The sequence below is a fragment of the Amphibalanus amphitrite genome, unplaced genomic scaffold (genome assembly GCF_019059575.1).
Source record: "Amphibalanus amphitrite isolate SeventyFive unplaced genomic scaffold, NRLGWU_Aamphi_draft 000268F_arrow, whole genome shotgun sequence".
Classification (NCBI taxonomy): domain Eukaryota; kingdom Metazoa; phylum Arthropoda; class Thecostraca; order Balanomorpha; family Balanidae; genus Amphibalanus; species Amphibalanus amphitrite.
In genome coordinates, this window is record NW_024881763.1 from 240,796 (window position 1) to 266,749 (window position 25,954).

Consider the following 25,954-nt stretch of genomic DNA (forward strand, 5'->3'; position numbering starts at 1 on the left):
TAAATTGCTATGGTTTGCCCCCCCCCAAAAAAAACTCTGAGCTGGATCCGCCTCTGTAATGCTCACATCGTGTTTGTTCTCAGAACGAATGGGTTCGCAGCTCAGTGGCAGGCGACTATTTTTCTGTTGGTAAAACTGGCCTCAGGTCATGATATTTTCCGGGCAGGTAAAAAGAAAAATGATTGGCTCGAGGGTACAATTTGGTCGTGATCCAAACGCCTTTTAATTGAGCTTTTAACCCGCACCAGGCCGGGGAACATCCCCCCCCCCTGCGATTTTTCGTAGATATCTCAAAAACGGCGACGCGGAGCGCCGCCGTTTTTTTGGCACAACTGCTCGTGCATCTTTTCATGTTGTGCAAATTGTAGACCCAGGTCGCTCTAAAGGTCAGGTCACCAGGTCACGTCAAGTGACCTCACCTCAGAAGAAATTAGAATGCTCGTCATAGCTACACCGAGTGAACGATTGCCTTGAAACTTTCAGCGATATGCATCATATAAATCACGAAGTAAAATTATTCGCCTATGTCCGGAACATACCTATATCGTGCTGTTTGCCCTAGCGCTCCTAGAATGGGGTATTAACCAGACTTGTAAACGACTCAAATTTTTTTTGAGTCGATTCTTTGTTTGAGTCTGGAAATTTGAATCGATTCATCAAACGACTCATGATGTTAAATTTAATTGATTCGAATCAACTCATGACTCATCAAGTTCCTTGATAAAATGATTCGTATCAACTCATGACTCGAGCAACTAGCCAACGGAATGATTCGAATCAACTCATGACTCACATTTTGATGAATCGATTCAAATCAACTCATGACTCACACAACATTTTTATTGAACTTATTTCATTCAACCCATGACTCACTATAGGCATTTGTTGATTATTTGACTCAAAGCTATGATAAAATGAATATGCCGCATACCACAATTGTATTAAGCAGCATAGTAGCCTTGACCAAAGATTCAAGCAACTACCTAGTAGGACTAGGTACGTAGGTACCTACCTTACACCTACCTATCTTCAACACTCAAAAGTCAACAGTGCAATATCAGATAAATTTGTAAGTAACTCTGAGAGACAATTATAATATAAGTGAGGACTAAGGAGTAGCATAGTAACCTATCTCTTATTATAACCTAGAAAGTCTTTTTGAAAATTCAAAAGCACAACTTCCGAGAGGCATTCATGTTTTTTTTAATCAAACTTTTTCTACATGATAATGAAACAAATGTTACTACTTCTTACTTATCACATAAAATTATTCAAACAGTACAACCTCAAAAATAGGATTAATCCCACCTGTGACACATTCAGCATCAGCAGGGACTCCATGGGCCACGAGGAGCAAACGAGGAGGCCATGACCTTGCATGAGTGGCTCAGGCCTCAGAATCAGGTATGCGATCTTGAGTTGAGACTCATTGAAAGTAGTTAAGGTATCGGTAAAGCTGGCGTCACCGTCGCCTTCCCGCCAAGGTAGGCCATAATCAAGCCATAATGACCAAGGTCACGTATGTCAAACTAGTGGCAGCTTCAGATCGCAGTAACCCGTGCGATCGTACTAACTTACTGCAAATTTGTGCTAACCTGCTGCAGTGGAAAACAAGTAAGTATTATGTCCGTGAAGTTAGCGTCAGCAACAACAACGAATACAGCGTCGAATTCAGAACCGCTCAAAAAACTCATATTAGGTCAATTGGGGGACGGGGAGCAAGAATATGACCTTTATTTGGCCCTAGCTCTTACCCCTTACCCCTTAATCGGCCCTTAAAGAAAGGGGCGCGTCAAAAGTGCCTCAAGGGTTCGTCTGATCGCCAAAATAAGGGTCGCAATCGATTCCCCGGGTTAATGTCTAGCCGCAGCCTCGGGTTCCAGATGTGTGCAACTTACTCCTTACCCCTTAATCGGCCCTTAAAGGAAGGAAGGGGCGCGTCAAAAGTGCCTCAAGGGTTCGTCTGATCGCCAAAATAAGGGTTGCAATCGATTCTTCGGGTCAATATCTAGCCGCAGCCTCGGGTTCCAGATGTGTGCAACTTACCCCTTACCCCTTAATCGGCCATTAAAGGAAGGGGCGCGTCAAAAGTGCCTCAAGGGTTCGTCTGATCGCAAAAATAAGGGTCGCAATCGATTCCTCGGGTCAATATCTAGCCGCAGCCTCGGGTTCCAGATGTGTGCAACTTACCCATTACCCCTTAATCGGCCCTTAAAGGAAGGGGCGCGTCAAAAGGGCCTCAAGGGTTCGTCTGATCGCATAAATAAGGGTCGCAATCGATTCCTCGGGTTAATATCTAGCCGCAGCCTCGGGTTTCAGATGTGTGCAACTTACCCCTTACCCCTGAATCGGCCCTTAAAGGAAGGGGCGCGTCAAAAGTGCCTCAAGGGTTCGTCTGATCGCCAAAATAAGGGTCTTACCCTTGAGGCACTTTTGACGCGCCCCTTCCTTTAAGGGCCGATTAAGGGGTAAGGGGTAAGTTGCACACATCTGGAACCCGAGGCTGCGGCTAGATATTGACCCGAAGAATCGATTGCGACCCTTATTTTGGCGATCAGACGAACCCTTGAGGCACTTTTGACGCGCCCCTTCCTTTAAGGGCCGATTAAGGGGTAGGGGGTAAGTTGCACACATCTGGAACATCTGAAACTAACAAATTTGAAGTAAGTTAGTACCTACTTATTTTCCACTGCAGCAGGTTAGCACAAATTTGCAGTAAGTTAGTACGATCGCACGGTAACTGCGATCTGAATTTGTCACTAGTTTGACATACGTGACCTTGGTCATTACGGCCTACCTTGGCGGGAAGGCGACGGTGACGCCAGCTTTACCGACCTAGGTGACGTGAGTTTATTTATATTATAACATAGCCTATAGGTAGTTTATAGGCTATAGGTAGTTTGGGCGTATTTGACTCTACAGACGCCCAAATTCTTATGCTGTTGATTGATTATTGGGACCAAATTGGGACTGGGAGAAGGGGAGACAGCCGCAGGTGTCAATTCTGACTTCTGACATGTAAAATTGAAATGTAGGTACCTAGGTAGTGTAGCAGGCACTTGGTTTGGTAAGACTAAGTACCTATCAACTGCCAAATGCTTTTGGCTCATTAGGCACCTGTGCCTGAGCCTCTGAGGCTCTTGTAAGTCTGAAATATGGAGTTAAGTGATGGCTAAAGCTGAGGGAGTGATCTAGCATTGATTATTAGGGTGTTGATGGTGACTTGTAAACGACTCAAATTTTTTTTGAGTCGATTCTTTGTTTGAGTCGGAAATTTTGAATCGATTCATCAAATGACTCATGATGCTAAATTTAATCGATTCGAATCAACTCATGACTCATCAAGTTCCTCGATGAAGTGATTCGAATCAACTCACGACTCATCGAAAAACGGTTTGATTCTGAGTCGATTCACGAATCAACTCAGAGTCGTTTACAAGTCTGGTATTAACCCGCGCGGGGCTGGGGTCTCCAGCCGAACGCGCGGGGCTGGGGGGGGGTAAAGTTTACCCCCCCCCCCTGTTATCTCCCGAACTAATGGTCCGATTTGGAAAATTCAAACGCCAATCGAAAGATCTCATCACGAACAACTAAAAACATGTACTTAATTTAAAGTTTGAGGTCAAGGTCAAGGTCAGGTCAAGGGTACAAATTGCAAGTTCTACAGTATCACTATCGGCCTTACACCGTAGCTGCCGAAGAATGGACTGAGACTGATTGCCCAAAACGTGTTCTTAGGCTACCAAGACAATATTCGTTGCATACAATATTTTTTTTATAAATTTAGTCCGAACCTTTTGATGGGAAGGATTCACAAGGACAGGGCCACCGCTAAGCGAAGCTTGTTGCGGTGACCCTGCCCTCTACCCTCCGATCGCGCAATTCCATTTCTATGGCAGAATTTAGAGTCCAAAGTTTAACGTGCGCACATAGCCGCGCACGGCCGGTCCCCTCACTGACTTCACCTGGCTACGGCCTGCCACCAACCGCAACCATACCTGTCAGGAGGCATATAAATGTCAAGCGCCCGTCGCGCTTCGAACCTGGACTGTTGTAACCGGGAACGTGTGCTCTCACCACGCGGAGTCCAACGCTCTACCAACTGAGCTACGGGACCGGCGAACATGAAATATCATTCAGAGGTCAAGGTCAAGGTCAGGTCAGGTCAGGTCAGGTCACCAAAAACAAAATATAGAAAAGGACACGTGTGACACATGTTTTATGGGTCATTTTATTCATAGAAACCAATAGGCACACTCAATAGGTGATATGGACCACATCTGGATGAATTTCAGGTCGAGGTCACGTCAAGGTCAGGTCAAGTGATGTCAAATTTTGAAGTTGGTTGTTAAGGCCTAAAAAGGTGTCTACCTGATGCAGTTTTCACGGCGAATCGAATGGTGCTATTTTTGTTTCCGTACGAGGTCTAGAAGTTAAAAAAAATCATTTTTCAAAAAAATTGTTTGTCGTGACGTCATAAAATTTTGAATAACTCCCACATTTTTGAACCGATGTCCGATTCTTCTTAAAATTGGTAAGTAGGTGCACATGGACCACTTCTCTGACATATATTCCGTTTTTTTTCGACACACGCAAAATTTTGGATTTTATAATTATTTTCCCCAAAAAATCAGTTTTTTTTAATTTGGGCCAAAATAATTTTTTTTCAAAAACCGAGATAGCAATTTGATAGACAAAGTAGAATCACGTATAACCTTTTTTGTTAGGTACGTCTTGATTCCCTTAAAAATGAAGATGTTAGGGGCGTTTGAAATTTTGCCGTTTTTGAGGCGAAAATGGCGAACATGACGTCACTAAAACGCCGTTTTCTCAACAAAAAAAAAATCCGAAGGATTTCGCTCAAATTTTCAGGGAACGTGTCAAATTGATGTAAGAAAAGGTACTGAAAGTTTGGCGGCGCTGCGCGCCGCCGTTTTTGAGATATTACAAAAATTCGCGAGGGAGGGTAAAATTTACCCCTCCCAGCCCCGCGCGGGTTAAGATACTCTAATGTGAATATTCCGTGTTCAGGCAAGTTCCGGCAGCCAAGCCAAGGCGTTGTCTTGTGCAGGAGAAAGTGGCGAATTCGATAAGATACAGGGTCTTTCATAATGAATGTTACTTTTGAAAGAGCTATTTCTCAGGACATATATGTTCCTCATGTAATATGTACCATCACATGAAACAGAAACACATTAGCGTTTTTGCACACACAACTTTCATTTTAATGCTCCTCAGGAATTTTTTTCTGTATCGCCCTTAATTAAGACACACGTTTTGGCCCTCTGACGAAGGTGTCGCACCTCGCGCCTCACAACGTCTGGGTCCAGGCTTCCAGAAAACCTCTCCACTGTGGTTCGCAGTGGATGGCTACAGGAGGGCTTTGTCTCAGATCTGCCAATGCGACTCCCCAAAGCCAGTAGTCCAGCGGGGAGAGGTCAGGACTCCGTGGTGGCCATGGTCGCTCGGTGAGGCGGCTGATAACGCGCTCTTCAAAATTCTCGATCAGCCACTGGCGCAACAGCTGCCGTGGTGTGCACTGTGGCACCATTCTGCTGGAACCACAGGCCGTCTCTTTGAACCTTGTCCCTGACCTGAGGCAGAAGCATTCCTTGAGCAGCCTGAGGTAAGCCACCCCTTTCAGTGTTGACCCAGGCAAGATTACTTTACTACTCGACCCAGGGGAGAGCCAATGGACATGGAGACTTGTCCGTCGACCGTAATCCGTAATGCGTTTAGTGGTGTCGACATACTCCGCTTTTGCGTGAAGGAAAATTGGCGTTGTGAAGTTTTTATTTTTTTGGGACAAAACCCTAATCAATTTGCAACAATACGCATATAAAATTCACGCGGAAGTGATAACTTAAGAGCTCCTAACTACATGTTCAAAAGTAACATTCATTATGAAAGACCCTGTATGTTTCGGAGTGGAAAAGTGTGGAAAACATTGTTGATTTCCTACATTTATTTAGAATACCATTCCTTCAATATGGTGTCTGTAAGTTTTTTTTTTGTAAATGGCATTTTTGTGACCTTAGTAAGGTTGCGGCATACTTTCTGTTTGCCATTCCATTCCTAATAAAGGTGCCTTTCAGAAGATATGCAACTTTAAGACCACGCAAGAATAAAACCAACAGGACAGGACAGGGGCGTAGGATCCTATACAGTTGGGGGGGGCTTCAGCCCCCCCAACCTGCTGGTCAGCCCCCCCCAACTTGCTAGCCAGCCCCCCCAACATTATAAAATATGGACAAATTAAAGAAAGCTCAACTTGGCAAAGTTACAATTTTGGGTAGTAGTAAAGCTGGCGTCACACTTCTTTTCATTTTTGCAACCAAGGAGATGCGCTATAGGTTAGACTGTACGGTGTAGGTTTTAGATTTTAGGTGCTAGATTTTAGGTTGTAGGTTGCAGGTTTTTGGTTGTAGGTTGTAGGTGAGTTTAGGTCAGGTTTGGTAAGGTTTGGTCCGATTAGAAAGCATCTCTGGAGTGGCTGGGTAAAGCGCCTCTCTGCTTTACGACTAACTACCCAATTTTGGCCTTAAAACTAACTGGGGGCTTTGAAAATGTGCATTGCAATGGAGGGAGTAAATCAAATTTATAAAATGACCTTCGAGTCATTTGAAAGAACATACTAGCAAAACAAAACCAGGAAGGTACACATAAAAATCAACTGTGGTTTTAGCAAGCCTGAAATAATCAATTGGTCAGCATGTTAGGACACCATTACAGCAGGCGTCACCAAGCAACTTCGGTTGCGGTATTTTACAAGAACGGTTATCTTTATATATTTATGTGGGTTATCTCACCCAAGGCCATCTATAGATCTCACCTCCCGAACGTTGTCACACCGTTTTTGTAACAAGACTAGTAAAATACAAAATAGTAAAATAAAATAAAATAGTAAAATAAAATATTAAAATGTATTTAGGGCCTTGGTAAAATAGAGGTGAAATCAAGGCCGGTGAAATGTCGTCAGCTGATTATGTTTTTATGATTATGTCAAATTTTTAAAATGATAACGTCATAATGAATAAAAATAAATTGGCATTATCTTAAAAGGATTTGGTAAGAGAAATTTGCACATTCACTAACTTTTAACTGTTTTTTTCATCTTTTTTCCAAGATATCTCTTATGCCTCGCCTTCAGAAGAAAGCCAAATCCTTTTTACGGAATTTGACGCCATCGCAGACATTATCAGCTGACGATACAGCACAAAACTTTGCCATGTTACTATGCGTGCGTTCGGCATCCGGATAATCAGGGAAAATTATCCGGGATCAGCGATAATTATCGGGAATAACGTTCGGTATCGCGATAACGAGACATGTTGAAGATAGGCACTCACCAATAATTTTCCGGCCGAGCATATCCAAACGATATTTTCCGGATGCCGAACGCACGCTAAAGCGGCGCAGAAAGCAGAAAAACACAACAAAACAAAGGCACGACACTTGACGGCTTCGTTTCGTTTGTTTAGGGGTGGGTGCAAGCCGGCCATGTGGGTGGAACTCGGACGGTAGGACGAACGATGAGGACAATTGTCAGGGGCGCGGGAACTACTTTCCGACTGGGGGGGGGGGGGGCACACCATAATAGAGATCAACCTAGGATACCCCCAAATCTAGTTTTCTCACCGGTTTTAGGCCACTTATTTTCACCCCTCGGCTTTTTCAACAAAAAAAAGAAAACATTAGCAAAAAAGTGTGGTATTCCGTCTCAAAGCTGTGAGGGCACCGCCCCCACGGCCCCAGAGTTGAGGGGGCAAGCTGCCCCCACAACCCCCCCCCCCGGCTCCTGCGCCTATGACAATTGTTCAGGGACGTACCCAAGATGGACGGGGTGCCCCCCCCCCTCGGGGTTTTCAGGAGGCCCCCGTGGGCCGAAGGCCACGGGGACCAAAATCACGTCGGAGGCGAAAGAAATTCAAGGGAGTCCCAAAAATCACGTCAGGATATTCAGGGCCTCTGACCAGCCTGACAGCTAGGGTCCTTCTTACTTCCTGGGGCCTCCTGTGAATAACTGCTAGTGTCTGTGTCTGACCGCTAGGGCCCCTCTGACTCCTCAGTAGAGAGGAGGCCCTCTGTAAGAGGAGGCCCCTCTGTAGAGAGGAGGCCCTCTGTAGAAAGGAGGCCCTCTGTAGAGAAAAGACCATCTGTAGAAAGAAGGCCCTGTGTAGAGAGGAGGCCCTCTGTAGAAAGGAGACCGCCTGAAAGCAGAAGGCCCTCTGTAGAAAGGAGACCGCCTGAAAGCAGAAGGCCCTCTGAAGAGAGGAGGCCCGCTGTAGAGAGGAGGCCCTCTGAAGAGAGCATGCCGTCTGTAGAGAGGACTCCCTCAGTAGAGAGGAGGCCGGAGGCCCTTTGCAGAGATGAGGTCCTCTGTAGAGAGGAGGTCCCCTGTAGAGACTAGAGAGGAGGTCCTCTGAAGAAAGGGTGCCCTCTGAAAGAGATAAACCCTCAGTAGAAAGGAAGTCCTCTGTAGAGAGGAGGCCTTCTGTAGTTGATAGGCCCTGTGAAAAAAGGAGGCCCACAGTAGAGAGGTGGTCCTCTCTAGAGAGGACGTCCCTCTGTGTTTTGATTTTTTTGCAAATTTGTGTACGTACAGGTAGGTCAAGTCAATACTAGACCGTGACTGTAATTACACCAACCAACCGTGTCAAATTGAATCGGAATTCATATGTGTACTGTGGAGTGTGAAGGAACTCCGGCTTGTACTACCACACTAAAAGAGTTGTAAAATTTGTGATTTGGAGCAGTGTTTTGACAAATGCTTTTGCAAATTTTCTCGGCGCTCCGCGCCTCCGATTCATACACCAATCAATAAGGAAGGTAACTGTAATAACACCAACCGTGTCAAATTGAATCAAAATTCCCTTAGTCGACTACAGAATGATGTTCCACTCCTCAGAAGCTATCAGTTGACTGGAGCGCTAGTTGTGCCGTTTATCACGCAATTAAACGCCTGTCGATTGTGATCATTAGGACAAAGTTATAATTTGTGAACTCAGCCCGTGTGATGCGGCACAGCCTACCACTCCAGGCAAATATTTGCCTGTGAAAAGTGGAACATCATTCTGTAGTCGACTACCTATACTGATAAGGAACTCCGGCTTGTACTAGCATACTAAAAGGGTCGTAAAATTTGTGTTTTGGAGCTGCGTTTTGACAAATGTTTTTTTTTTGTGCGTGTGCAAATTTGCGCAGCGCTTCGCGCCGCCGGTTCGTTAACCCGCGCGGGGCTGGGGGGGTAAATTTTACCCCCCCTCGCGAATTTTTGCGATATCTCAAAAACGGCGGCGCGCAGCGCCGCCAAACTTTCAGTACCTTTTCTTACATCAATTTGACACCTTCCCTGAAAATTTGAGCGAAATCCGTCGGAAAATTTTTGAGAAATTGACGTTTTAGTGACGTCATGTTCGTCATTTTCGCCTCAAAAACGGCAAAAGTTCAAACGCCGCTAACATCTTCATTTTTTTAAAGGAATCAAGACGTAACAAAAAAGGTTATACGTAATTTTACTTTGTCTATCAAATGGCAATCTCGGTTTTTTGAAAATTTTGGATTTTGGCCTAATTTTTTTTCAAAAAATTGACTTTTTTGGGAAAATCATTATAAAATCCAAAATTTTGAGTCTATCGAAAAAACCGGAATATATGTCAGAGAAGTGGTCTATGTGCACCTACATACCAAATTTTAGAAGAATCGGTTCAAAAATGTGGTAGTTATTCAAAATTTTATGACGTCACGACACACAAATTTTTTGAAAAATGACTTTTTTGGAAGTTCTAGACCTCGTACGGAAACAAAAATAGCACCATTCGATTTGCCGTGAAAAAACTGCATCAGATAGACACCTTTTTAGGCCTTAACAACCAACTTCAAAATTTGACCTCACTTGACCTGACCTTGACCTGACCTCGACCTGAAATTCATCCAGAGGTGGTCCATATCACTTACTGAGTGTGCCTATTGAATTCTATGAGTAAAGTGACCCACAAAACATGTGTCGCACATGCCCTTTTCTATATTTTGTTTTTTGGTGACCTGACCTGACCTGACCTGACCTTGACCTTGACCTCTGAATGATATTGTATGCAACGAATATTGTCTTGGTAGCCTAAGAACACGTTTTGGGCGATCAGTCTCAGTCCATGACTCCATTCTTCGGCAACTACGGTGCAAGGCCGATACTGTAGAAACTTGCAATTTGTACCCTTGACCTGACCTTGACCTCAAACTTTAAATTAAGTACATGTTTTTAGTAGTTCGTGATGAGAGCTTTCGATTGGCGTTTGAATTTTCCAAACTGGACCGTTAGTTCGGGAGATAACAGGGGGGGGTAAAATTTACCCCCCCCCCCAGCCCCGCGCGTTCGGCTGGAGACCCCAGCCCCGCGCGGGTTAACAGGTCAATAAGAGAGATCGCTACTGTATGCTACTAATGCATTAGGCTAAAAGTGCGGTTACAATATCAACTTCTGGGTTTTTAAGTCGGTTGATACGCCCCCCCCCCCCCCAGTAAGAAATCCGTGGCGGCGCACTTGTATAGGTGAATTTAACTTAAACTACTGAGCCGAGTGACTTATAACGATAAAGCTTCATCTTAGAAGCGGCGAAGACGAAATGCCTTTTGATCTCGACATACTCGCTCCCCCTCCCCCGGTCGTCAGAATTCATCCATCAGACCCGGCATGTCGGCCGACCTGTAACCCCCCACCCCCCCCCCCCCCACAAAAACGTTCGCCTAGATCCTCCCTTGCCCTCTGTAGAGAGGAGGCCCCCGGGATCCTCCGCCCTCCCCCCTTGGCCAAATCCTAGGTACGTACCTGCAATTGTTTCGTGCATTTTGAGAGTATTCGTGTGGCTACACGACCTACAACTTTAAAAACCAAAAGGCCAGCCAACCAAGAGGCCAACCAAAAGGCCAGTATAGCGCCTTTTGGGGCGACTAACGGAGCGAGCGAGAGGGTGAGCCTTGCACGTGCGAAATTTCGAGGGGGTATCTCCAGCTGACTTGTGCATGGCACCCTACTAACCGGTCTCTAGCGATGTGCCAAATTTGAGCACAATCGGCCCAGCCATTCTCGAGATCTGGAAGCGGCACCCTGCACGTGCGCACGTGCAAAATGGGTCCCAACTGACTTTTGCACGGCACCCTACTAACCCGTCCCTAACCATGTACCAAATTTGAGCGCCATCGGTCCAGCCGTTCTCGAGATCTGGAAACGACCCCTGCACGTGCGCACGTGCAGCAGCACCCCAACTCTGGCACATGGATATGCAGTGCCTAGTGGGTGCCTACCTACATGCCAACTTTCAGCACAATCGGCCAAGTAGTTACCGAGATATTGCAACAATTACAAAAGTGACACCTCTTCGTTTTGCACGTGGCACGTGCATAAGGGGTCACCCACATGCATCGGGAATAGTCCAATACTTGGTAGAAGGAATGAAGCTACCCCACAAAAATTACCGCATGTAAATCGGTCAAGTGGTTGCTGAGATATAAGCCTCGCAAAAGCGTGACCACGGCCGGCCGGCCGGCCGGCCGGCCGGCCGCTCATACTCAGAAATTTCCGTTATTCTACGTAAGACTCCGCTCGCTTCGCTCGCTCCGTAACAAAATTATGCTTCCAATGCTATGCAGAATGTGGGGGTTTTGCGAAATACTACAACATAAATTGTTCTGTCACTGTCCTGTTTTACCGATCACGATCCGCCTAATTTATCGATACCGCTATCGTGGCCCTAGAAGTAGTCGAGGAGGTCCCTGAAACAGCCAAAAGGGAGCCATTAAACAGTCTACAATCTTTACACAAAAACTTGACCCTTCCGAAATGAAGTGGGTGATTGGTGAAAAATGAGTACCTAGATTTTAGGAAAGTGCAGGGGCACCTCCAAGGAACCCCTGAAACAGTTTGCCAAACTAGGGGATAGGAATCTAAATACTGAATCAATCAAGAAATTGAATCTCTCATCAGCCTTAAGTATAAGAAGAGCATACATATACCGTTTTAGTGGCATCACTTTGCATTTGAAAAGAGCGGGAACATACACTGCATAAATGTGGTTGCAAAACGTTGAGCCGGAATATAAATACCTACGCCTTATTTTATAAGCCTGAACTTGGATCCAGGGGGAGAAAAAGTCATATCACTCTAGTCATAAACCCGCTTTTCACCACCATGGTCCACGCTCCCTCCCCCCCCCGGTCAACACCTTTTCCACTGCTGTTCCCCCCCCCCCCGCTCAGCACCTTTCGTCGCCGCCCCACCGGCGTCCGGGGTTCAGCCCCCCCCCCCAACCTATTTTGCGATCCTACACCCCTGGGACAGGACAATGAAATTGAGCTATACTTCCGGGCCTTACTGAGCCCATTGAGTAATCACGCATGAGTGTGAGCTTTGGGCGCATTTTTCCTAGTCTTGCTGTGGACATACAGATAAAACAATGCCATATATGAAAAATTCACACATTTCTTAGCCCTCCTGACACAAAAAAAAATCCAAAAAAGATTTTTAGAATTAAAACGCGCTAGATCGGGAAAAAAAAATCCCCACTGTGCAATGAAAGAAAATTGAAAACCGTCTCTTTTGCACGAACGCCGTTCTAGACAATCTCAAACATCGGGATACAAGTCAAATTGACACCCTGAACCGGAAAATGGCACCTGTGACCCTTCGTTATGTCCCCGAGGTCATCTGAGGGCACGAATAGTATCTAACAGTTTTTTTCGCAAATAACTTCTGATAGAGGCATGCTAGAGCGATGAAAACGCCTTAGAAGTGTTCCGCTTGACGATGCAGATCGACTGATATGCAACATGACCTTTTCCGGTCGGGTCATGACCTTGACCTGAGGTCAAATTTTCAAGTTGACCTTTCAAGGTCAAATTATAGTTCATTCGAAGCGTCTCCACGAGAGGAACACGATGCCGGCAAAAGTAATGTCGTGGCTCTTTTGAGTCAAAAGTTATTGCCGAAAAAACACTTCTCGTAAAAACGGCTATTTTTGGAGTTTTTGCCCTCTGGAGGCTAAACCGTTGACCTGAGGTCAAATCTGAGCACATGTAGGCGAAAGAGCGTTAAAAGAGCTATCATATATCGACACCTTTTTTTTAACCCCACATTTGTTCTCCGGTGAATTTCAGACAAGTTGGTTAGAGACCTTCAAAAAAGGTACAATCACTCGATTTTTCTCAAGTTTGTCTGTCTTGGCCGATAAAGCAATACCAGAACAGGCCTACGAACACACATATTTGATCAGGATCGGACAATTGGACACTTTTAAAAGGAGATCTTTCGTGCCTCCCGGAAATTCACGGGAGAGTAGATGTGGGGTTTAAAAAAAGGTGTCGATATGCGCTTTTCCGCGACGCTGTAGCTCTATCGGTTCCCGAGTTAGTCGTTAACAATTTCCAAAATGTTGAAATAGCCAACATTTTACCTTTGGTGACCTCTGGTGACCTGACCTTTGACCTGACCCAAAAAATGACCGAAGTGTTTTCATCCTTCTTTTGGACGTTCTTTCGATTGTCGCTTACCGCGTGTCGCTACGTGGCCCAGGAGCCGAGTTAGAAGAGGGGGGGGGGGGTGTTCAGATACCCTCCCCCCCGGCCCGGTGCGGAAGTCGCGGAGCACCGGCCCGGCGTGGGTTAACGAAAAAACCACCCGCCGCCCCTATATGTACGAGGGTTAAATGGGATATATTAAATGTTTTGTGGAGGAAGTGTCATGTTTTAAATTTGATGCATCGGAAATGCAGAAATACCCAAAGAGTTCCAGAAAGGTATGGAATTTCAGTAAACTTGGTTGTGTTAGCAATGGGGTCTGGTAAGTGGGGGTAATGGCCGTGCCTGGCGCCCAAAAAAGGGGCACGACCCCGAATGACCTGCCGACCACTGCCCAAGTCAATATTTGACCCAGTTATGGCAGGCCAAAGGTCAAATTTCGGGGAAAAGCTCTAATTTTCCAAGTTACGTAGCCAATATTGACGAATCTATGAAAGATAGCGCATGAAACTTTCATGACCGTGTTTCTCAACGAATTAGCAACAAAATGATGCAGAGTTGATCGCATTTCAGTTATAACTGGCGTGACGTAGTCTCCGGGAACACGGGAGGTCATACCCGCCGCCGGTGAGGATGGTCCTAAATGACCTGGATTGATCTTGTAACTGGTCAAGGAATAGCTTTGAAAGCGTTTAGGTGAAAATTGAACCACATATTCGGATTCAGGACCTCAAGAAATCCCACAAAACATAGCTCATATCACAATGGTCATCATGTGAAAACGCGAGGTCACTGACCTTGGCTGACCTTGGAAAGGTCATTATACAATGTAAAGATTCATGTCCTGTGAAAATCTGACATGAATCACACGGAATAGTTTCGTTCTTGTCGATGAGATCACGTCCAGTTACGCGGAATGTACAATTTTGTCAAAGGTTGTGAAGGAGGTTGTACCTATTATGACGTCATAGCTCGGTGACCTGCCATGACCCGAAAATATGTTTTACCAAAAGTTGCGCAAAAGATGCCCCAGAGACTATTGAAAATTTCAGCACGATTCGACTAATGGTTCGGCACTCATCGTAAAAACATCGGGGGGGGTCGTTTCAACCCCCCCCCCCTCCCCCAGGGCGAGGGTAAAGTAACGCTTTTGAGAGCCCTGTATCAAAGCAATCGCTGGGCAACGGTTGGAGTGGCACTGTCCCGATATCGAGAATTCTATATCTCGAGAATAGAGGTGGCAAAATGTGGACCCGAGGACCCGGTCCAAAGAACCAGTCTGGACCCATATGGGTCCAGACCGGTTCCTGGAAATTTTCTGACGGGTCCAACCGGGTCCTTCCATAAACTATACATATTGCACACTACACATTATTGCAAGATATTAAGTGAATGAAGTGAATGTTTCTTTGCGCACAATAGCTTGTGAGTATTCCCAGTGGGAAATAGGCTGTTTTACTTGATGCAACTAATGATACCTACAAGTAGTTTGTATTAATTGACTTTTGGGGAACGGGTCCAACTGGTTCCGATTCCAACTAAGACCGGGTCTGACTGGTTCCAGAAATGTCCAGCCGGGTCTGGTTCGAGTCTGGTTCCCAAAATTTTTATCTTTTGCCACCTCTACTCGAGAACTACTGTCCAGGACTCCAGATTGCAGGGTTTCGGAGTCGGAGTCGGAGTCGGAGTCGGAGTTGCCCGGAGTCGTGGCAAGCAGCCAGGAGTCGGAGTCGGAGTCGGTGAAGCCGCCTCGACTCCGACTCCGGGAAGTTAACTAGAATCGGTGATATCACTTTTCAGTTGTTTTTAATCAGTGGCCCCGCGGTAGAGTTCGCTTCTGTTGATCAAAAATAACTTTTTCACACATCTTGTTTTGAATCCTCGTCCTGGATTTCCTCGCCCTGCTTGGGTTGGGTGTGTGTGAACACCCCACCCCTTCTAACTCAGCTCCTGGGCCACGTCGCGACACGCCGTAGGTGGCGTTCGAACGAGCGTCAAAAATAATGACATTTTTAGGCACTTTTTAGGTCAGGTCAAAGGTTAGGTCACCAGAGGTCACCGAATGTAAAATTTCTCCACTTCCCAGGTTTCGTATTGGATAGCTCTTTTGACGGTCTTTCTGAGTAGCCCTCTCAGATTTAACCTAAGGTCAACGGCTTAGCCTGCAGAGTGCAGGGGGTAAAAACTGCCAAAATAGACGTTCTTTGCGGAAACGGGTTTTCTGCAATAACTTTTTACTCAAAACTTGCAGGAGATTACTTTTATCAGCATCATGTTCCTCTCGTCAAGACGCATCGAATCAATTATACTTTGACCTCGAAAAGTCAACTTTTAAAATTTGACATCAGGTCAAGGCAACGTAAATGTAATGACCTAACCAGAAAAGGTCATTTTGCATTATCAGTCGATTCGTATCGTCGAGCCGAACAGATCTAAAGCGTTTTCATCACTCTAGCATGCCTCTATCAAAAGGCATTAACGAAAAACTGTTAGATATCATTCGTGACCCGAGATGACCTCATAGACATAACGAGGGGTCACGGGTGCCATTTTCCGGTTCATTTTGTTATGTTTACTTGTAATTCGATGTTTGAAAGTGTTTAGAATGACATTGGTCCAAAAGAGGCGCATTTCAATTTTCTCCTGTTGACTTATAATGGAGAGGTCGGAAAATTGATCTGACCTTAGGACACCGATATCAAATTTCCGAGATAAACATTTTGTACATACTGTTAGCCTTATCAATTGCTGAAAGTTTCAAAGTGATCGGCCACTCGGTGTAGCTATGGCAGGCACTTGAACTTGTTATGAGGTGAGGTCACTTGATGTGACCTGGTGACCTAACGTTGAGTGACCTTGGTCTGAAATTTTCACAGCATATGCAGAAAAGATGCATGATAAGGTGTGCCGAAAACGGCCACCGCCGGATGGGGTGGTCAAACACCCCCCAGCAGGGCGCGGGTTAAAGTGTCGTTTTCAATGCTTCGTATCACTTGTATCAGACCCGTCACCCGGAGTCGGAGTCGGAGTCGGAGTCGGAGTCGGAAAAGCGCTACCACGACTCCGAAACCCTGCCAGATTGCGCTCAAATCTAATAAACTGTTATGAAATGGTTAGTAGGGTGTCGTGCAAAAGTAAATTGGTACCAAATTTGCACGTGCGCAAGAGCAGGGTGCCGCTATCACATCTTGAGAACGATAAGGGCCGAGTGCGATCAATTTTGGTGCACCGTTAGGGGCCGGTTGGTATGGGTGCCCCGCACAAGTTGGAGATACCACTTAGCCCTTCTGCATGTGTAGGGGTCACTCGCCCACTGGCGGATCCAGGCTTGCGTTTTGGGGGGGGGGGCCAACTCATGCTGGAGCCAAACCTAGGGTGCCCCCAAATCCTGTTTTCTCATCGGATTTAGGCCACTTATTTTTCGTCACAGCCCCGACACTATGATTTTTTTTTTAACTAGAAAGAAAAATATATAAATGGTAGCCCACCCGACCCATGCCTTTATATTACTTTGTAAGCACTTACCATTGCTTTTGTCGACCAGTTAGCCCGCTTCGAGTCAGTGCTTGGGTCCCTTTGCGGGCCGGGAGGTGGTAAAACACCCCCTGTCTAACTCGGCTCCTAGGCCACGCACTGATTGAACTATGTTTCATTATCGTTTGGGGGAGGGGGCAAACGGGCCACTTTAGACCTCTGGGAAGGTGGCATGGCCCTAAATGCCCCCTCCCTGGATCCGCCAGTGTAAGAGACCATTGGAGCTGCAGTTGGGTACCTCAGACGTCAGGGTACGCCCTCAGATGTATAGGACTCGCATGGAGACCTCTTATGCTATAGTGGACTGAAAGGACCCAAAGGAGCCTGTCAAGGGCTCCCGGAGATAGACGTGGGCCCTCAGGAGCCCGCCAGAGCCCCCAATAAGGGATAAGTGAGGCATACCAAGTGCCTGCAATTGCATATTGCATAAGCCATAACGCCTTTACAAATCAATATATTATGTATCAGTGGCAGATCCAAGGGGGGCCATATGGGTCATGACTCATGACCCCCCTTGGTGCCCGGGGGCACCACAGGCGTGTCAGGGGCACCACCGGCCTAGCAGGGGCACCACCAGCCCGCCAGGGGCACCACAGGCCTAGCAAGTAGCAAGGGCACCACGGGCCTGTGAGGGGCCCCACAGGCTTGTCAGGGGCACCCCAGGTCTGTCAGGGACACCAGAGACCTGCCAGGGGCGCCACCGGCCTCGCAGGGGCACCATGGGCCTGTCAAAGGGGCACCAGAGACCTAGTCGGGATACCACAGGCCTTACAGGGGCACCACCGGCCTTACAGGGCCACCGTGGGCCTGTCAGGGGCATTACAGTCCTGTCAGGGCCCAGGGGCACCAGCGGCCTAGCAGGGGCACCACAGGCCTGCCAGGGGTACCACCGGTCTAGCAGGGGCACCATCGGCCTCGCAGGGGCACCATGGGCTTGTCAGGGGCCCCACCGGCCTCGCAGTGGCACCACCGGCCTCGCAGGGGCACCACCGGCCTCGCAGGGGCACCACCGGCCTCGCAGGCATCACGGCATCACGCAGGCCCTTGGGCCTGTCGGGGGCATCACGGGCCTGTTGGGGGCACTTAAGGCTTGTCAGGGGCACCACAGTCCTGTCAGGTCCCAGGGGCATCAGCAGCCTAGCAGGGGCACCCTAGGCCCGCCAGAGGCACCACAGGCCTGCCAGGGTCCAGGGGCACCACAGGCCTAGCAAGGGCACCACGGGCCTGTCAGGGGCACCTCAGGCTCCCGTGCTACCCCCCCCCCCCCCCCCCGGATCCGCCAGTGATGCCACACCACGCGAAACACCGCCAACTACCAGCTGCCGCGCCATAAACACGTGCCAACAACAGTCTTTTTTTGAAGGTCGACTCCGCTCGCGCAACTTTTGACTGACCCTCACTGCTACCATATTGCTTCCATATTATGCTGTGGAAACTTTACTTCACCAAGTGGCTAAAAACCTCCATCAAGGTATATTTTCTTAGAAATTTTTCTGACGTTTTGGGGGGGCCAAACAGGCCACTGTAGGCCTTTGGGGGGGGGGCCATGGCCCCCGTGGCCCCCCCCCCCCTGGATCCGCCAGTGCACTCGCCGTCTCGCGCACGCTCGTTTCTCGCCCCCAGGAGGTGTCTAACTTATAATAACCACTTTCAGAAGGCATCCAGCATTGACGTTAATCTCAAGACAAGACATTTAACCACTGGACCTACCTGAAGTGTTCCTGAAGTGCCGCTTTCGTTTCCAACTGTTTATCGCACAGCACACATGTATGCCCGGCTCTTGTAGAGGCCATTGATCTGAAACAAAGCCACAATGTCATCAAAAGTACCTGCGGTGTTTGTCACCTCTCCACAAAACTTCACAAATTTAACGATTGGTGAACAACAATGCCACAATTAGCAAGGGTGGCTTATCGCATGCCACCTTCCACTCTATAAGAAAGCATCCATTTTTAGTTCATAATGTCCAATAATATTGGAGTAAAGAACTAAGAAAAAAAGTATGAAACAATGGAATACGGATGGGTCTGACTGAGTGGTTGTTCTAAAACCCAACCAATAAAAAATCATGGCTGCAACTTTATCAAGCTGATGTCTCGGTGAAACCTGTGAAAAGAGTAAGCCTTATTGTGGGCTTCATATTATGCCCAGCCAGATCAATACCCACTAGACAGCAAACAATTCAATTTTACCATTGTTGGCTTTTGTGTGTTTTCAAACTTGCATATGTGCACTGCCATGAAAATTGTTGGCACCATAGAGTACATGAGCTTATTTGCATGCCAGTTAAAACATAACTGACATAAGTAATCAGCAGAGGTGCAGGTGCTTAACCCGCGCCGGGCCGGTGCTCCGAGATTCCGCGCCGGGCCGAGGGGGGGGGTGTCTGAACACCCCCCCCCCCCCTTCTAACTCGGCTCCTGGGCCACGTAGCGACACGCGGTAAGCGGCAATCGAAAGAACGTCCAAAATAAAGACGAAAACACTTCAGTCATTTTTTGGGTCAGGTCAAAGGTCAGGTCACCAGAGGTCACCAAAGGTAAAATGTTGACTATTTCAACGTTTTGGAAACTGCCTACGGCTATCTCGGGAACCGATAGAGCTACAGCGCCGCGGAAAAGCGCATTCGATAGGCCTTTTAACAGACCTTTCTGAGTAATCTTCTCAGATTTGACCTCAGGTCAACGGTTTAGCCTCCGGAGGGCAAAAACTCCAAAAATAGCCGTTTTTACGAAAAGCGTTTTTTCGGCAATAACTTTTAACTCAAAAGAGCCATGACATTAATTTTGCCAGCAACGTGTTCCTCTCATCGAGACGCGTCGAATGAACTATGAGTTGACCTTGAAAGGTCAACTTAAAAATTTGACCTCAGGTCAAGGTCATGAGTGACCTGACCGGAAAAGGTCATGTTGCATATCAGTCGATCCGCAAAGTCGAGCCGAACACATCTAATGCGTTTTCAGCGCTCTAGCACGCCTCTATCAGAAGTTATTAGCGAAAAACTGTTAGATTATGTTCGTGACCTGTGATGACCTCGGGGACATAACGAGGGGTCAGTTGCCATTTTCCGGTTCAGTGTGTCAATCTTACCAACATCTCCGATGTTTGAGAGTGTCTAGAATAGCGTTCGTGCAAAATAGACGCTTTTCAATTTCCTCCCAAGTCCCATTGACTTATAATGGAGAGGCCGCAAAATTGACCTGACCTTAGGTCACCGATATCAAAATTCCGGGATATACATTTTGTCCATACTGTTACTCTTATCAATCGCTGAAAGATTCAAGACGATCGTTCAGCCGCTGTAGCTCTGACGAGGATTGAAAGTTTTTCTGAGGTGAGGTCACTTGACGTGACCTGGTGACCTGACCTTGAAAGCCCTGGGTCTGAAATTTTCATAACATGTGCGGAAAAGATGCATGAACAGGTGTGCCAAAAACCAAATAGATCTTACAGTATTAGAGGAGTCAAACTAGAAGTCACAGATAAGGAGCGAGACCTGGGGGTGACTATAACAAACGACCTTCGACCTACTAGTCACTGTCAAAGAGCTGCGAGCAAAGCAATGGTAGCACTCCGAATGATAAAGAGGTCCTTTGACCAAATCACAGCAACAAACTTCACCAGCCTCTTCAACTCATATGTGAGACCACACCTGGACTACCATATACAAGCTGTGGGTCCCCAAGCTGTTCAAGATATCAGTCAGTCAAGATATCAGTTCACCGCATCGGCCGCCGACCGACGCCTGGATGCGAGCAGTGCGGCTCCGTGAGGTGCCCGGCCGCGTTGTGCCGTGTGTGCCGAGAGGAGGCCGACACCCCGCGGCACGTCCTGCTGCGTTGCCCGGCGCTGGCGGGGCGCCGCCTGGCACGAGTGGGCACGATCCACCCTACGATGACCGACCGACAGGACGACGGCGTGGTGGCGGCTTTGGCCGCCGGCTTTCGAGCCCAACTGAGCCGTCTGGCTACGCCCCCCTAGTGGGGGGCCGGAGGGAACAACAACAACAACAACAACAACAAGATATCAGTCTCCTAGAAAACATCCAGCGCAGAGCTACAAGATTGGTGAGGGGTTTATAAAGCACAGGCTATACCAGAAAAGACTAAAAGTCCTGAATACCATATCTATTAAAGACAGGATAAAAGAGGCGACTTGATTGAGACCTATAAGATCATGTCAGGGAAGCTCAATGTGAAGAGAGAGAAGTTTTTTTTCAAACTGAGGACGACAAACACAAGAGGTCACCATATGAAATTACACAAGGAACAGTCAGTCCATCAAGCCAGACAAAGGTTCTTCTCACAGAGGGTGGCTTATGACTGGAACAAGCTACCAGGTGATGTTGTGTCTGCTGACACCACTGCTACATTTAAAGCTAAGCTAGATAATCACCTCCAGCTCAAAGCCAACTGTGACCACTGACCTGTGACCTCCAACCTCAATGAGTACCCTTACATGTTTCCCAGCCAATAATGAAATGGACAACAAATAGCATACTGCTACCCCAAGTCCATTATCTATATACCTACCTATACCTAAATGCTTATTTCTAACCAGACCGAACTAACGGTAACCTAACCTGACCTGACCTGACCTGACCTAACCTAACCTAACCTACCTACCCTACAGCCTAAAACCTACAAAGCACAGTGGAATCTAAAAATAGTGTGCTGGAGCCTGGAGGGCATTTTAAGTCACGTGATTACTGATTATTGAGATACTATCCCCCTGTTGGTGCCTTTGAGAGTCTAATTGTCACACGAGTCATGACTGGGCCAAGCAATTTCCAAAATCCTTGATTGAATCACCCCAGGTGCCCTGTTTTCAGATTCCACCCAAACTACCACCTACAACCAACAAACTTACAACCTACATCTGCAGGTATGGTGCCTTTCCTTGGTTTAAAAAACAAGTGCAACACCTTCTTTATGACTACTGCCAAGGCAACCAAGGCCATCTAAGGCCATACCATATCTGATGCAGCTCAACTTTAGTAGCGCTACATTTCAGTCTCAGTATAGTCTTATACCTACCAGACCTAGCTCACCGTGCTGGGTGAGTACTGCAACCATTGCCATCTATACTGCAACACAGTTACAGAGCCTGTGGGTGTTGCACTCTGACTCACCGTGAATCAATAGTATGGCTACATCAGATATCAACCCCGCGTTCGATGTCTCGCGGACGACGAAGATTCTATGCCGTCCCGCCAATCACGTTCCATAACCGCAGCCGAGCCCCCGCTGACCTTGAACGGGATTGGCCGGACGGCGTAGAATCTTCGTCGTCCGTGAGACATCGAACGCGGGGCAAATACCTTTAGGTATTATGCTTATCAATCTCACGCAGCCTCCTGTCGGGGCGTCACCATTTCATTCCTTTGAATTGTAAGAAGATTCTTGGGCGGTACACATGGAGGTCCCCGCTTCAAAATTAGTTAATCCCTATAATATAGACATCATTCTATAGAGAAACTCGTGTTTAGTAAGAATAATGTGGTTTCCAGTTATCTGGGCCCTGTTTCACCGGTGATAGCAGCAAGCTACTATCAAATTGCGCGAGCTGACGTAATGTGATGACGTCATACTGCTGACGTAAGGGGCAATTCTGGCGCACGATTGCCGCAATATTGTTTTACGTCATCAACTAAATGTTCGAAGTTTACGTCCAAATTTTCCTTAAACCGAACTTATTTTAAATACATTATATTAAAAATATATATATTAAAAATAAATATACTATCATGACTGCGTGAACTCTTACTTTTAGAGGCTCATACGTCACTTAATGCCGCGGCCAAGGTCGCGGCAATCGTGCGCCAGAACTGCCCATCACGTCAACAGTATGGCGTCATGACATGACGTCAGCTCGCGAAACGTGATAGCAGCGTGCTGCTATCACCGGTGAAACAGGGCCCGGATCGATAATTTTAAGACCAAAAGCTAACTAATCGCATTCTTACCACGATCTCGGTGGAGCCGCACGACGGTCTGTTGTCAACATGTCAATTGTTGTTAAATACCATTACGCAGAAATGTAGTATCTTCATAAAACCCAACACACTAGGGGAACTGTGGGAAACCGGGGTTTTGGGTGGGGGGGGGATACTATTTTTATGAAAAAGTGATAGATATACACAAATAATTTTGGAATTACGGTTCTGTATTTTTAATTTTTTATAGAAGAGCATTCGGTAATTTTCTTTTTCGGTAAAGCGCCTCACGAGATGCGCCAGATCTGTCGACGAATGATAGCGACTTCAGGGCCCTGTTTCACCGGTGATAGCAGCAAGCTACTATCAAATTGCGCGAGCTGACGTAATGTGATGACGTCATACTGCTGACGTAAGGGGCAATTCTGGCGCACGATTGCCGCAATATTGTTTTACGTCATCAACTAAATGTTCGAAGTTAACGTCCAAATTTTCCTTAAACCCAACTTATTTTAAATACATTATATTAAAAAATATATATTAAAAATAAATATACTATCATGACTGCGTAAACTCTTACTTTTAGAGGCTCATACGTCACTTAATGCCGCGGCCAAGGTCGCGGCAATCGTGCGCCGGAACTACCCATTACGACAACAGTATGGCGTCACGACATGACGTCAGCTCGCGAAACGTGATAGCAGCTTGCTGCTATCACCGGTGAAACAGGGCCCAGGGCCCTGTTTCACCGGTGATAGCAGCAAGCTACTATCAAATTGCGCGAGCTGACGTAATGTGATGACGTCATACTGCTGACGTAAGGGGCAATTCTGGCGCACGATTGCCGCAATATTGTTTTACGTCATCAGCTAAATGTTCGAAGTTAATGTCCAAATTTTTCCTAAACCCAACTTCTTTTAAATACATCATATTGAAAAAATATATATCAAAAATATATATACTATCATGACTGCGTTAACTCTTACTTTTAGGCTCATACGTCACTTAATGCCGCCGCCAAGGTCGCGGCAATACGCAACCGAAGTCGTGACGTCACGATAAGTGGCTGGGGCATAATCAGCTGACGGCCCCGTGCTAAAGCAATGGGGCAATATTTTGCCGATCTTTCCCAAGAAAACTGGACCTAGTTAGATAGTTTTAGTAGCTGAATTTAGGACAACGATGTATGATCTATTTTTCTATGAAAAAATATTGCAAAATCTAACAACGCAAAGCACAAAATTTCGTGAAAACCTAATTGGCGGCGAAGTTGACGCAGAAATACAAAATATTTTAGATCAAGAGGTTTAAAATAATGAATTTTAAATAAAAAAGATTTTCAAAATAACTTATATGGTTAATTTTCTCCTTTGCTTTTTACGAATAAAAATTATTTATCCAGCTCAAACTCAAATATGTCAAACCTTACGCATCAAAATCCTCCCGACGCGGTCACAGTTCGCATCTCAAGGTCATGTATTTGGTGCGTCAAGTTCGCCGCCCGTAACAATTTCGCGAAATTCGGTCCTTTCCGCTTTAAAACATAGCATTTTTTGGGCGTAGAAAAACAGAATATACTCAGTTTACCTAGAAACTGGCCCCCAAACTATCTAACTAGGTCCAGTTTGTTCTAAAAATGCTGATAAAATTTCGTCCCATTGCTTTAACACAGGGCCGTCAGCTGATTATGCCCCAGCCAGTAGTCATGACGTCACACTTCGGTTGCGTATTGTGCGCCGGAACTACCCATTACGACAACAGTATGGCGTCACGACATGACGTCAGCTCGCGAAACGTGATAGCAGCTTGCTGCTATCACCGGTGAAACAGGGCCCTGAGCGCTGTTCGGCAGCCGGCTATTTTGTGTGCAGGGTATGACGTATTTCGCGAGCCGACGTCACAGGCGGTGACGTCGGCTCGCGCGCGAGCCGAGCGCCAACGACAAACTAACGGGAACCCTCGGACACCCTCGGGGCATAAACCGCGGAGTAGCATATTGAGCGAGTCTTATAAGGAAATTTCATATATTTTCGTTTCTCAAATGATAATCAGGGTGTCTCTTACCTTTTTACATATTATTTAGGCTTACCTGACACTTCAGTTGCCAAATATCTGCAATTTATTCAAGCGAAGGTATTTTCAGTAAATATCAATGGTATAGACCGAAATCTTTTGAATAAAAACTCCAACCAACAGAAATAAAAATAACTTAATTTATTCCAACCATTTCCTCCAAATAAACAACATAAAAACTCACTTTTACACACATCATTCATAATAAAGCATACTAACACGCCGCTTTTGACGTCGAGTGGCGCGCTGCTAGCACTCTTTTTCGATCGCAGAGACCCTGCACGCGCGCGAGCACACTACGTCACGTCCGGGGGGCACAGGGCCAGGGCCCTGTTTCACCGGTGATAGCAGCAAGCTACTATCAAATTGCGCGAGCTGACGTAATGTGATGACGTCATACTGCTGACGTAAGGGGCAATTCTGGCGCACGATTGCCGCAATATTGTTTTACGTCATCAGCTAAATGTTCGAAGTTAATGTCAAAATTTTTCCTAAACCCAACTTCTTTTAAATACATCATATTGAAAAAATATATATATCAAAAATATATATACTATCATGACTGCGTAAACTCTTACTTTTAGGCTCATACGTCACTTAATGCCGCCGCCAAGGTCGCGGCAATCGTGCGCCGGAACTACCCATTACGACAACAGTATGGCGTCACGACATGACGTCAGCTCGCGAAACGTGATAGCAGCTTGCTGCTATCACCGGTGAAACAGGGCCCCTGTTTCACCGGTGTTTCGCGAGCTGACGTCATGTCGTGACGCCATACTGTTGTCGTAATGGGTAGTTCCGGCGCACGATTGCCGCGACCTTGGCCGCGGCATTAAGTGACGTATGAGGCTCTAAAAGTAAGAGTTTACGCAGTCATGATAGTATATTTATTTTTAATATATA

General features: G+C 46.6%; 1 protein-coding gene across 4 annotated transcripts in view; it reads right to left on the reverse strand.

Annotated features, from left to right (window-relative positions):
* Window positions 1-22,411, reverse strand: part of LOC122386965 (zinc finger protein 382-like) — a 45,687-nt gene extending 23,276 nt beyond the window's left edge. Inside the window, exons 1-2 of one of the 4 annotated variants that reach the window (XM_043376726.1) lie at window positions 22,295-22,411; window positions 18,754-18,840 (exon numbers count right to left, since the gene is read on the reverse strand). In XM_043376726.1, coding sequence (XP_043232661.1) covers window positions 18,754-18,836 — 83 coding nt within the window. In that variant the 5' untranslated portion in view covers window positions 18,837-18,840; window positions 22,295-22,411. Of the gene's footprint in view, window positions 1-1,308; window positions 1,498-18,753; window positions 18,841-22,079 lie in introns of those variants that run through there. The other 3 variants (XM_043376725.1, XM_043376724.1, XM_043376727.1) reach the window with 3 other exon arrangements.
* Window positions 22,412-25,954: the final 3,543 nt, after the last annotated feature.